We start from the raw sequence: 13,533 nt of genomic DNA on the forward strand, positions 1-13,533 counted from the left end.
AAACCCCTCACAGGGTCAGCTAGTAGCTAGACACACCACTACCCTCACCATGAGCCCCAGGCAGCCCCTGGTCCTGGTGTTCCTGGTGCTGGGCTGCTGCTCTGCAGCTCCCAGACCACACAAGCCCACCGTTGTGGTCTTTCCAGGAGACCTGAGAACTAATCTCACTGACAAGCAGCTGGCAGAGGTAGGCTAATCCCCCGGTCTGGAGTTAGGGAGGGCTGGCTCCCCAGGAGTCACAGGGAGGGCATGTGGCCTGGAAGGAGATACCTTGGGGCAAGCTGGGGGTGATGGGCATGTCTGGAGAATAGAGGTGTCCAGGATCAGGCCCTGGGGGGTCCTGCAGAGGCTCTGGACAGTGATGGCCAGGAATGGCTAAAATGGGGGTGGTGGTGCATTGGAGGATTCCAGAGTGGGCATGGGCTGGGGGTAGACAGGGCTAAATGCTAGGGACCCCCCCCCCCCCAGATAGGCACGGGCCAGGGGCATCCAGGCTGGGAAGGAGCTGAGGATATCTACAGGGAAGGGAGTTAATGGGTGGGTGGGCATTAGTACAGGTATCCAAGGTAGGAAGTCCTGTGTAGTCTCTAGTCCCTGAGTGCCTGGACAGATGCAATCCAGCCACATAGGGCAGAGAAAGAATCAGGGCTCTGGAATATCTTTGCTCCTCCATCCACAGGAATATCTGTTTCGCTATGGCTACACTCAAGTGGCCGAGCTGAGCAACGACAAGCAGTCCCTGAGTCGCGGGCTGCGGCTTCTCCAGAGGCGCCTGGCTCTGCCTGAGACTGGAGAGCTGGACAAAACCACCCTGGAGGCCATGCGGGCCCCGCGCTGCGGCGTCCCGGACCTGGGCAAATTCCAGACCTTTGAGGGCGACCTCAAGTGGCACCACAACGACATCACTTACTGGTGCGCGGCCGGGCTCCGCGGAGGCGCGGGACCGGGGCGGGAGGGCCAGACCCCGCGCGGGCGGTGATCTCATCCTTAGACGGGTCCCTGGGTTTAAATGGGCAGCCTGGGGCAAGTGGCTCCACCTCTGAGCCCCTGTTTCTCCTTCAGGGAAATGGGTCTCGCACGCACCCTTGAATCTTCCTGCTAGGGCCATTGTGAGCGTCCCAAGAGAAAAATGCGTCTGAGGGCGCTTTGTAGATGCAAGCGCGGAGCGCAGGGAGCACTGCGCTTGCTGAGGTCGCTGACACACCGGGTGTCGCTGCTACTGCCCCGGGCTCCGGCCTCACTTCTGACCTATAGCCTCCCGCCTTTCCCCCCCCGCCCAGGATACAAAACTACTCGGAAGACTTGCCCCGCGACGTGATCGACGACGCCTTTGCCCGAGCCTTCGCGGTCTGGAGCGCGGTGACGCCGCTCACCTTCACTCGCGTGTACGGCCCCGAAGCCGACATCATCATTCAGTTCGGTGTTAGGGGTGAGAGCGCGAGCAGGGGAAGGCCAGGAGGGTCTCGGACCGGGAGAGCGGAGAGAGGACCGCGGAGGGAGTGGGGCGGGCGGTGGACCGGCTCTGAGCCCGGTGCGCGCAGCCTGGCCCGGCTGGCCCCGTGCGCCCCCTCCCGCCCGGCGCCGCACAGCGCGGGGACTCGAGGCTCGGACCTCCGCTCCGGGCGGGTCTCCGCCCACACTCGAGGCAGCGCCGGTGCGCAGCGCGCAATCTGCACAGCTGCGCTCAGCTAACGCCCTTCTCCCCACCTGCTTCCCCAGAGCACGGAGATGGGTATCCCTTCGATGGGAAGAACGGGCTTCTGGCTCACGCCTTTCCTCCCGGCCCGGGCATTCAGGGAGACGCCCACTTCGACGACGAGGAGTTATGGACTCTGGGCAAGGGCGTCGGTGAGATCCTGAGCCGCCCCGGCCCCCACTCCCTTCTCTTTTCACACTCATCACCGGCCACCCTGACCCCGTCCCCCTCCTCCCGCAGTGGTTCCGACCCACTTCGGAAACGCAGATGGCGCCCCCTGCCACTTCCCCTTCACCTTCGAGGGCCGCTCCTACTCGGCCTGCACCACGGACGGCCGCTCCGATGACACGCCCTGGTGCAGCACCACAGCCGACTATGACACCGACCGTCGGTTCGGCTTCTGCCCCAGCGAGAGTGAGTGCGGGGTCGCGGCGGGGGTGAGCGGCGCCCACCCCCTCGAGGGGCCAGAACCCTAGAGTTTCATCCCGGCTCTGCCACTAGGGCTGTGCGGCCTGGCCTGCAAGTCAGCCTCTCGTCCTCTGGGGCCAGTTTCTCATCTGTGAAATGGGTACAGGAGGGATGGGGGACACAGAGTGGGGGGTCAGTATACTCATGGCATCTTCGGGTAATTGTGTGGGTCTCCCCAGAACTCTACACCCAGGACGGCAATGGGGACGGCAAGCCCTGCGTGTTTCCGTTCACCTTCGAGGGCCGCTCCTACTCCACGTGCACCACCGACGGCCGCTCGGACGGCTACCGCTGGTGCTCCACCACCGCCGACTACGACCAGGACAAACTCTACGGCTTCTGCCCAACCCGAGGTACCTCTGCTCCGCCTGCCAGACTCAGGCCCGCCCCACTTAGTTTCGCATTGGTCCCTGAAGTGGGGCTCCTCCACCCATCGGTTTGTCTCTCCACTCCACGCTGGTCCTCAGGACCGCGGTGTCTCTGTCCACGGTCACAGCCCTTCGGACTGACGTCCACGTGCCGCCCCTCCCCACCCCGCACCCCTGCGGCTTGGCCTTTTAGTCCGGCTTGCTGCCTCTCCTGCAGTCTCGGTCGGTAGGCCCCGCCCACCATCCTAGCCCGGGCTCAGCTGCATCCCCAGCGTCCCCTAGGCTTTTAAAATAGGACACCAGGATTATCTAGCTCCCAGTTTGGCCCGCGCCTGGTTCCTTACTGGGCCCACCCACCTGGCTCACCCAAGGCGCTTCCTGTCTCCAGTCGATTCCGCGGTGACCGGGGGCAACTCCGCCGGGGAGCCGTGTGTCTTCCCCTTCATCTTCCTGGGCAAGCAGTACTCGACGTGCACCAGGGAGGGCCGCGGAGATGGGCACCTCTGGTGCGCCACCACTTCGAACTTTGACAGAGACAAGAAGTGGGGCTTCTGCCCGGACCAAGGTGAACAGGGTTCCAAGGTTGGGGGCATTGGTGTTGGGGGAGGGAGGGCCAGGGCTCACATCCCAGGGCCTCTCTTTCCTCCAGGATACAGCCTGTTCCTTGTGGCCGCCCATGAGTTCGGCCACGCGCTGGGTTTAGATCATTCATCGGTGCCAGAAGCGCTCATGTACCCCATGTACAGCTTCACCGAGGGCCCCCCCCTGCATGAAGACGACGTGAGGGGCATCCAGCATCTGTACGGTGAGGTTGGGGGCAGGGATGGAGGAAGGGGCGGGGCTTTGTCGCAGTACCCACAATGGGGAAACGGAGGGAGGTGGGCAGGGGGGACCTCAACGTTTATCTGTGGGAAAGCCTGGGGCCAGTGGGTCCAATTGCTGCCTGGTCATTGCTTGGAGATGGTGATAAAGAGCCTAGACTCTAGACTGAGTCTAGACAGACGTGGGTTCAAAAGCCAGTCCAGCCACTTCCTGGCTAGGTGACCGTGGAAGTTACTTCACCTCTCAATTTTCTCACCTGTTAAATGGCACCTGCTCATAGGGTTGTTGGGAGGTTTGAGTGAGTTAGAATAATGCCTGACATATAGTAGACACCGTATGAGTGTTTAATATCTTGTTATCATCACTTACGATCATTAATATTATTCCTTCATTAAAAAATGGAGATATTAAAGAATCTACTTGATGGTATTTTTTTTAAGTCAAATGAGCTAATGCGAATTTATAAAGCTCTTAGCAGTAAGTTTGGCGCTCAAAAAACACTTCTTTCCCACCACCCTGGAGGGGGAGGGAGAGCTCCTGCATGTCCTGTGTCCGTAAGGCCCAGTGGGTTCCTACACAGCCCAGGGATTGGACAAACATGACTAGAATGAAAGGTGAATGGATAGGGGTGGGGTGGGGAATGGGCCTGTCAGTGTGATTGAGGGAAGGCAGTTCCAACACCCAAAGTGAGGAGAGGGAGTGTTAAACGCCTAACTGGTGGGGTTTGGGGTGGCATATATTCCACCAGCAGAGATGTGTGCAGGAATAGAGGTATCTCATCCGGATGCCCCCGTCTCTCTTTAGGTCCTCGCCCTGAACCTGAGCCACAGCCTCCAACCGCCCCGCCCACCGCCCCGCCCACCGTCTGCGCTACTGGTCCTCCCACCACCCGCCCCTCAGAGCGCCCCACTGCTGGCCCCACAGGCCCCCCTGCAGCTGGCCCCACGGGTCCCCCCACTGCTGGCCCCTCTGAGGCCCCTACAGTGCCTGTGGATCCGGCAGAGGATATATGCAAAGTGAACATCTTCGACGCCATCGCGGAGATCAGGAACTACTTGCATTTCTTCAAGGAAGGGTGAGCGGGCTTGGATGTGTGGCTGGGGGAGGCGACTTGGAGGGGCATCTGCCTGCCCCTCTCCGCCCACTGGCCTCGGGTTCAAAATTCAGTGCCCCGCTGCTCCCTTTTCTCATTCCCAGGAAGTACTGGCGATTCTCCAAGGGCAAGGGACGCCGGGTGCAGGGCCCCTTCCTTATCACCGACACGTGGCCTGCGCTGCCCCGCAAGCTGGACTCCGCCTTTGAGGACGGGCTCACCAAGAAGACTTTCTTCTTCTCTGGTTAGTTTCCTCCTTTTTCTTCCTCCGCTCCCGCCATCCTCATCCTCGCCAATCTAGGAGGGCCAAGAGACCGAGTATAAATCCGTGAAACAGTTTACGCGGATTAGGAAAAAGGCGCCCCCTTCTGGCGCCGATCGTCACCGTCCCCTTGCACAGTCCGATGGAGCGGGTCTCCTCCGTGGGCACCGAGTCTGCGGGCACCTCGGGCGCAGAAGGGCCTCGCTGGGTTCTTCTCCTTGACATTCAAGAGCAATGTGTGTCCACTCCCTGCCCCCAGACCGACGCGGCTCTTCTCCCCTGCAGGGCGCCAAGTGTGGGTGTACACAGGCACGTCGGTGGTAGGCCCGAGGCGTCTGGACAAGCTGGGCCTGGGCCCGGAGGTTACCCAAGTCACCGGCGCCCTCCCGCAAGGCGGGGGTAAGGTGCTGCTGTTCAGCAGGCAGCGCTTCTGGAGGTGAGAGTCACGGCGACCGCCGACCGCCGGCAGGGGGACATCGGGCGACATCCGCCCACCCCGCCCTCCAACTCAGCACCTGTCTCTTCACCACCTGTTTCTTCACCACCTTCCTGCAGTTTCGACGTGAAGACGCAGACCGTGGATCCCAGGAGCGCCGGCTCGGTGGAACAGATGTACCCCGGGGTGCCCTTGAACACGCATGACATCTTCCAGTACCAAGGTGAGGGCTGCAGACCCGCGGGTCAGGAGGGAGTACCCCACCCTTCCTACCTTAGCCTGCCTCAGGTGATTGGTCAAATTCTGAAGAAGAGAAAAAAAAAATCCTCTGGAGACTGAGGCAAATGCCCCAGCACAGATGAAGTTCCTTAAAAATGTAGAGACCTTTCCCAGATCATGAAGGGACACTAGGAACAACCAGAACTAGAACCCAGATATCCTGCCTCCCTGGCTGGAAGCTCTTTCCCAGACAGTACAGGACACGTGGTTTGCTCGGAGGCTCATTCCTTTATTAGACAATATTTATCAAGTGCCTATAATATGCCAGGCACCCATGCTGACATGGGAAATACAGTGATTAAAAAAAAAAAACAAAACAATTTGTAACTATCTTTGGGCAAGTCACTGCTGCTCATGGAGCCTCATTTCCCCATCTGTAAAATGGGCATGATAGCTGGAGTTACCCGTACTTTCTCTGTCTCACCGCTCACATATAATCAGTTGACAAGTTCTGTTGACTCTACTAACAAAATATTCAGTTTTCACCATCTCCTTTGTAAATACTCTGTTCCAAGGTATACTGGTTGTTCAATGCCATCAGGATGTTCTCAGGAGTAGGGAATGTGTAGGAGTGCAGGGCCACGGTCCTGGGAATGACTACAGACCAGTTCCAAGGTCAAAGAAACTACTGGGATCTGATCTTCCCCTCATACCCTCCCAGCACTCCAGTGGTTCCTGCTCTGCACCACCCACCTGGCCTCTGGCTGCTCTTTGAACAGGTCAAGGTCACTCCTAGCTCCAGGCCTCTGTGCTTTTTGTTCCCACACCCGGAAGGTTCTCCCCCAGACCATGGCTGGGCTCCCTCCCTTTTACCCTTTGGGGCTGGGAGGTTTAGGCTACCTTTTCAAAGAGGCCTTCTCTGCCCCTCATGAGTTATTCACCTACTTGCTTTTATTTCCTTCATAGCTTTCTATGTTGTCACAGTCTCATTTATTTATTTACTTAAACGTTTGCTTGTTAATTGTTTCTCTTACCCCTTGAGAGTGCCAGCAGCAGCAGAACTGAGATGATGCCTACGTTTTTTTCTCTGCTGTATCCCCCGGTGCCTCTAACAGTGCTGAGCACTATAAATATTTGATGAAATGAATGGCTGAACATATGCATGTTGAATGAATTGTTTTGAGTACCTACTGTGTGCCAGGCTCGGTGCCAGGGCTTTGGACGTTGGGGTTTTCTGCCCTCCAACATCTCTGTTGGGGCGGGGGAGACAGAGATGTCATATGAAAAGCTTGGAAATATCTAGAAAGGGCAAGAGGGATGATTGTAAAGCTCTTGTTCTGCTTCTGTATGTGTTTGTGGGAAGGTTGACATCACCTCCCTTGTCCTTGCTGTTCCCCTGCAGAGAAAGCCTACTTCTGCCAGGACCGCTTCTACTGGCGTGTGAATTCTCGGAATGAGGTGAACCAGGTGGACGAAGTGGGCTACGTGACCTTTGACATTTTGCAGTGCCCTGAGGATTAGGGCTTCCCACCCTGCTTCAGCACTGCAGAGTGGATCCTATAGGGATGGTCCCAATGGGGAGGGAGCCAGTTTGCCGGACACAAACTGGTGGGTTTGTTCTGGAGGACAAGGAAGAGTTGAGGTGGGCTGGGCCCCTCTTTCCACCTTCCTTTTTTGCTGGATGTTTTTAATAAACTTGAATTCTTTAACCTTGAGGAGCAGTTTTCTTTATGTATGTATGCACACATGCATGTATGTAACTGATAGACTGCTCACTATGTGCCAGGTAGTGTCCTAAGCACTTCATAAATATTAACATTCATTCTTCCTATTTGGAAGATAAAATGTGATTACTTCTATTTTACAGCTGGGAAAATGGCCAACCTATTTTTCATTCATCAAACATTTATTGAGCCCCTGAGTAGAGCCAGGCTGTGTGCTGGACACTGAGAAAGGATGAGTTGGACTATGTTTCTGTCCTCAAGGACCTCTTGGGGTCCTCCAACTTTACGTACGCAAGAGTACCCTCAGAACTTGCTTAAAATGCAGACTCCAAGCTCAGTCCCTGAAGAATCTCACTCAGTTACCAGAGTGATTCTTTGTCTGGTAGGGGTGGGATCACACTTGAAGAGTGTGCAGCCTGTGGCCCTTTATCCTAGAATAATGGTGTGTGTATGCGATGCTGTATGTCGTGGTTGAAGTCAGGGAACATTTCTCAGCTCAGATGACTTCTGAACTTGAACTGAACCTGGAAAGATGGCAAGAGTTTCTTTCTATGCAAGTAGGACTGTCTTGCTAAAGGATAATTTTTACCACAAGCCATTAAACCTAAAAATGTGCCTACTCTATCTCTCAGACACATGTGCACAAAACAACAGACAGAGGGACACTGCAGTATGGCTCGTATAGTGAGGCAACATCCTAAGTGTGCAGAGGTCAGGCAGTGGGTAAATGGAGTATGGATTATATACACAATGATAGATAGTAGCCACCCCTAGTTCAATACTGAGTCAGTGCCAGGCACTGTTTCATGCGCTTTATGTGTTAACAAAGCTAATCCTTTAAACAACCCAGAAGATAGGTACTACTTTTACCTTATGAGTATGATTGTCATCATCCCCTTCCCCAGTTTGACAGATGAGGTAACCGAGGCTCACAGAATTACATAGCTCAGAGGAAGTCCCATGGCTGGTGAGCGGTGGCAGTGGGATTTGACTGTGGGCTCTTGAGGCAAATGCCGGGGAGAAGAGAAAAAGCAGGGGGTGCTTGGGGGAACTACAAATGGCTGAGAACTCTAATGTGTGGTTTTAGGAGGTAGATAGCAGGGGAGCAGAGAGGATTCTGGAACGGTTGAGGAAGGAATGGTGGTCTGGACCAGATGGGACAAGGTATGAATGCCAGGCTGAGGAGCATGGATGTGATTCCACAGGACAGCAGAGGGACTTGAGGGTTGGGGTAGGTGAGCAGAAGTGATGGGCTTGTTCAGATTTGATTGTCTTCTGGACTCAGGCCCAAGTGGGAATTTGAGGGACTCAGAGGACTTCCTCCCGAGCTTCCTTTGGGTGGACTCAACCCCACCTCATCCATTTCTTACCGAGGAATGACCCATAATGACCCATTTCCATGGGCATACCCACATTCCTTAATAGGTCTTATTTAAAGCCCCTCCGAACCTCAGTCTCTCTCTAGATACTGTTGCATTTCTCTACCTCTCACCCCATCCACAGTAAAACTTCTCCAAAGAACAATCTCCACTCACTGTCTCCACTTCAATTTTCATTTTCTCTGCAACCATTTCCAGCCTGACTCCCACCTCACTATACCACTGAAATCATTCTCTTCAAAGCCACCTATGAACTTGCTGTAGCCAGATGCGACAGGCACTCTGTGCTCATCCTACATGTCTCTCAGCTTGTTTGACACCATCGGTAATGCCATTCTCTCCCAAATTTTTCTTGACTCAGTTTCTGGAGAACATTCCTGGTTCTCCCCACCTCACTGGCTGGATCTTCCTCTTTCTAACCTCTAGATGATAGCATAGCATACCCTTGTGCTCAATCCTTGGACTTCTCTGTGTATACTGCTTCCCTGTGATTTTTTTAAAAAGATTTATTTATTTATCCATGTGCAACGCAGAGAGAGACAGAGAGAGGCAGAGACACAGGCAGAGGGAGAAGCAGGCTCCATGCAGGGAGCCCGATGTGGGACTCTATCCCGGGTCTCCAGGATCACGCCCCGGGCTGCAGGCAGCGCTAAACCGATGTGTCACCAGGGCTGCCCTGCTTCCCTGTGATCCTACCCAGCCTTACAGTTTTACATATCTTTATTAAAGACTCCAAAGTTTAAGTCCCCAGGCTTAATCTCTTCCCTGAGCTCCTGACTTATATGTTCAAGGGCTGACTCTCATGATCCTTAGGTGCTTCTTAGGGTTCTCAACCTAACAGGTCCAAATGAACTCTTGGGATCCACTTTCTGAACATGTTCTCTGTCTATCATACTACCTCGATCAGGTTCTAAGACTGATAGGGAGCAGATAAAGATGACATCATCTGCTCCCAATCAGTCTTAGAACCTGATCGGTCCTAAAATCTAGGTATCAGTTAAACTCCTTATTCTTGTACAGTTTCTCAACCTGGGCACGATTGACATATTGGGCTAGATAATTTTTTTAGTTGTGGGAAACATCATAGGAATGTTTGGTGTCTTCCTCTAGGGGGTAGTGGGATCATGGACAGACAGCAGACCCACTCAGAATCAGTCCTCCTCTCCCTACATTGGGTCCCAGTGTGGGAGTGGAGTGCAGGGAGGTGATGGAGAACCCATGGCTCCTGGCCAGGTCGGCCTGGTGCAAGCCTAGATGGCACAAATGGCGTCTACTCCCTTGATGTCCGTAACACTGCCCTCCAGTTCTGATAATCAGAAATGCCTCTGAACATTGCCAGGTGTTCCCTGTTGGGCAACACTAACCCCAGTTGAGAGCTATTGCTCTAATATAATAAACATATAGACAAGTCCACATGTCATAAGTGTACATTTCAATAAATTTCCACAGACCAAACACAACTGTGTAACCAACATCCAGATCAAAAAACAAAACATAATCAGCATCCTAAAAGCCCCTCTGCTGCTCCCTTGCAATTGCTACTCCTCCACTCCAAGAGTTACCACCAATACTTTAACAGCTTAGACAGATTTGACTAGTTTCTACTTTAAATGGTATTTTACAGTACGTACTCTTGCATCTGGCTTCTTCTGTTCAAGGTCCCACTATTTATCCATTTATTTTTTTTCTTTATGCATTTTATGGTTAATGGGTATTTGGGTAGTTCCCAATTTGAGGCTATTATGAGTAATGCTCCTATAAACATTCTTGTAACCTTTTGGTGAACATGGGCAGCCATTTTCCAGGGCATACACCTCGTATACCTAGTACAGCAATTAATGATGCAATTAGAAATGTAATTGAGCAATTGCATAGGTAGAAGTAGGATATTGTATATTCAAATATATTAAATCTTACTTATTCATACAAGTGGCTTGGCAGAGCACATACCTAGGAGAGGAATTGCTGGGAAGACAGGTATATGCATGTTCAGCTTGAGCAGATATGATCAAACAATTTTCCAGAGTGGTTCTGCCCATCTGTACTCTCACCAGCAATGTGTGACAGTTTTCAGGAGTCCTTTTTGACTCCTCTTTCCCACCCATGCAACGTCCAATTCAGCAACAGGTTTTGTAGATTCTACTTCTAAAACATACCTTGAATGGGATGACTGCCACCACTCTACTCTGGCTTTTAACACTTCTGACATGGGGGTCTACAGGAACCTCCTACCTAGACTCCCAGTTTCCACTCCTGCTCTTAGTTGGGTCTTCACAAGTCAGATCACATCACTCTTCTGCTCAAGAACTTTCAACGGCTCCTCTCTGAAGCCTTCAAGAGAGCACATGACTTGCCCTCCTCCCCTCCCTCACCTCCTATCATTCTCACCTCTGTTCACTCTATTCCAGACACACTGGCCTTCTTGCTGCTCCCTGAACAGTCCAGGCTCCTTTTCAGCCCAGGGCCTATCCACTTGCTATGTTCTCTGCCGGAGAGCTCTTCCCTCAGATCTTTGCATAGCTGGCTCCTTCTCATCAGGGAGGTTTCAGTTACAATATCACATCTTCTGAGGGATCTTCTCAGACCACCCTCTAAACTAGTCCTTCGCCCTGGTGGTCATCCCTGGGCCCTATTTTTTCTCCTTAACGTATGCCAGAATCTCAAATTATCTTGACTGTGCGTTTGCTCGCTTATGATCTTTCTCCCCTCACTCCTTATTAGGATTTAAGCCATACCAGGGCAGGAAGCCAGTCAGTGCTGTATCCCCAGTGCCTAGTACCGTTGCCTGAAACACAGGAGCACTGTCAAGATGCGTTGACTGAATGAGTGAATAAATCCCAGGTGTTTAGGAGACTCCAGCCCAGGTGGGCCTGGGCTCCGGGAGCCACACACTAGGGCCTCCAGTGTAGGGATGGTTCTCAGGTGCGGGTGCGATCCTCAGGAGCTTCCTAGACTTGAGAGCCCGGGGACTTGGAGCGAAATGGCCAGGTTCTGCGGCTTAGCGCAGCGGGCACTAGGACCCTGAGCGGCGCGGCGCCCGGTGGGGGGCGGCGGACGGGGGGGAATCCGCTCTTTCTGGCTGCTGAGCCGGGCTGCGGCCACTTGTGCGATCTGGGCCCGTACCGCCGCCGCCCGGCCCCTTTCCGCACCATGAGCCGCAGGTTCACAGTCACCTCACTGCCCCCCGCGGCGCCCGCCGCGACCCCTGACTTAGAGTCCCACCCGCAGCCGGCAGCCAAGCTCCGCCACCTCTCCGGAGAAGACGCCAAAGGTAGAGGCCGCAGGGGGCGGGGCCTGCCGGGGGGCGGGGCGAGGGAGGAGGCGGGGCCTGGGAAGCGGGGCTTCTTTTGGAAAGGGCTAGGCCAGGGCCGGGCGTGGGGTGGTCTCAGCCCAGGGCGGGACGAGGGAGAGGAGCTGGGACCCAGCGGGGAGGGCAGGAGGCCGGGTGGGAAGTGGCGGGGGGAGGGGCCAGATCCGAGGTGGGCGGGGCACAGCGAAGGGGGTGGGGCTCTAGGCGAAGGGGCGGATCTCGGGATGGAGGGGCCGTCGAAGGAGGGCTGACCTGGAGGGCACTAAAGGGGCGGGGCCAACTCGGGTAAGGGGCGTATCCAGAGGGGAGGAGGTGAAACCAAGGAAAGGGGAGGGCCCCATGATTAAACGCTGGGTTCAAAGGCAATGGGAGGAGGCAGGACTATCTCTGTTTGGGGGCAGAAAAGGGCGGGACCAGAGAGGAAGAGGTCGTGCCGGGAAGATAGGGGTGGGGTCGAGGGCGGGAGGTAAAATGAGTCCGGGACGCTAGGGCTGGTGCTTGGCTCTGCAGGTGATTGGTGCCTGGAGGATCTTACAAACCTCCCTGGAGACGTCGCGGACAGAGCCCGGGGATCCCGGGAAGGAGATGGGAGAAAGAGAAGCTACTTTTGGGCAGCTAGATCTTGGCAGGATTCTGTGGGGTCTCCAGTCTCGAGCCTGGGAGACTCACTTAAGTTTCTCTGCTCCAGCTCCAGAAGAGGGTTGGGTGGAGCAAGCTCAGGCTAGATTGGGGGCGTGCTCCTGGAGGACCCATTGCTGTTGTCTTGTAATGGAAGTTACATGCAGGCTAAAGAAGAGGGGAGGTGAAGGGTCCTTTTAGCTTTCGGTGTATCCTGGATGCACTCACAGTCTCCTCCGAGGGGGCACTTATTAGGGGTCCCCTTCCTGGTGCTGAGCCCCTCAGGTCTGCAAGAAACGGCGAATCGGCTTGATGTGGCCCCAGCACGGGGAGGAGGAAGAGCCTCCCTGGGCCGCCAGGGGTCGCTGCTGAGCCGCAGGTGAGCTGACTGCAGCAAAACTAAGCACCAGCAGCCCTGGAGGGGGCATTTTAGGGGTTTCTTTGGTGAACTCCCTCGTTGTGTAGATGAGCAAACCGAGGCCTAGGTTTCCGCAGACCTCCAGCCCCTGAACCAACCGCTTCCTGGACGTGGCCCTTGGGATTTCCTGGGCTCTTTCTATTCTCCGTGTTTCCCCATAAACTGTCTGCCTCCTTTCTCATCCCCCCCTCCTCATTTTCATGAATATCCTTTCCATCCTTACAGTTTCAAAAGTCAGAACTCCAGGAGCTATTCTCGATGCTTCCTTTTCTTTTCTCACCGGACGGAATAGGTCCTCACATTGTGGTCAACCCACCCCCAACACTAATCCTGAATCTGTCCCATCTCTCTTCCGGTAACTGTCACTCTACAAGCCTCCATCATTTCTCGCACCGCCAGGGCCATGGCCTCAGCCTCCTAACTGGTCTGCTTGCCTCAGATCCTGTCCTAACCATCCTCCACACAAGCTCCCTGTCGCTTTTAGGATAAAGACCAATGCAGTTATCTGTCATTCAGACTCTTTCCTCATCTGCTCCCAAGGCATACCTATCTGTGTTCATCTTTCCACCTCCATTAGCCAGGGGAACTCCTACTCACTCTGTAGGTTATGGCTCATTTCACCTCTCCTGAAAACCTTTTTCACTTTCCTTTGCTTCCAGGCAGAGGCGGTCATTCCTCTCCTGCCCACCCACTGCACCCTTAGAGCCCATGTCCCAGTGG

General features: G+C 54.6%; 2 protein-coding genes across 3 annotated transcripts in view; both read left to right on the forward strand.

The window, feature by feature from the left end:
• On the forward strand, positions 1–7,079 carry MMP9 (matrix metallopeptidase 9). The gene is made up of 13 exons (XM_072801275.1): positions 1–187; positions 680–912; positions 1,281–1,429; positions 1,720–1,848; positions 1,937–2,110; positions 2,344–2,517; positions 2,921–3,097; positions 3,182–3,337; positions 4,159–4,429; positions 4,552–4,691; positions 4,995–5,145; positions 5,265–5,368; positions 6,767–7,079. Exons 1-13 carry the CDS (start codon positions 50–52, stop codon positions 6,883–6,885), a joined length of 2,115 nt encoding a protein of 704 aa, XP_072657376.1. The 5' UTR covers positions 1–49; the 3' UTR covers positions 6,886–7,079.
• Positions 7,080–11,546: 4,467 nt separating this feature from the next.
• The window catches only part of SLC12A5 (solute carrier family 12 member 5), a 36,679-nt gene continuing 34,692 nt past the window's right edge, over positions 11,547–13,533 (forward strand). For both annotated transcript variants that reach the window (XM_072801278.1, XM_072801279.1), the window contains exon 1: positions 11,547–11,738. In XM_072801278.1, coding sequence (XP_072657379.1) covers positions 11,618–11,738 — 121 coding nt within the window. In that variant the 5' untranslated portion in view covers positions 11,547–11,617. The remainder of the gene's footprint in view (positions 11,739–13,533) is intronic.

This window comes from Canis lupus, chromosome 26 (genome assembly GCF_048164855.1).
Source record: "Canis lupus baileyi chromosome 26, mCanLup2.hap1, whole genome shotgun sequence".
Classification (NCBI taxonomy): Eukaryota; Metazoa; Chordata; class Mammalia; order Carnivora; family Canidae; genus Canis; species Canis lupus.

Excerpts from the sequence above, each read along its gene's own strand:
- MMP9 (XM_072801275.1), top strand. The coding sequence starts at position 50 with ATGAGCCCCAGGCAGCCCCTGGTCCTGGTGTTCCTGGTGCTGGGCTGC. Across the intron at positions 913-1,280 it reads CACAACGACATCACTTACTG|GATACAAAACTACTCGGAAG; the intron begins GTGCGCGGCCGG and ends CCCCCCGCCCAG. Across the intron at positions 1,849-1,936 it reads GACTCTGGGCAAGGGCGTCG|TGGTTCCGACCCACTTCGGA; the intron begins GTGAGATCCTGA and ends CTCCTCCCGCAG.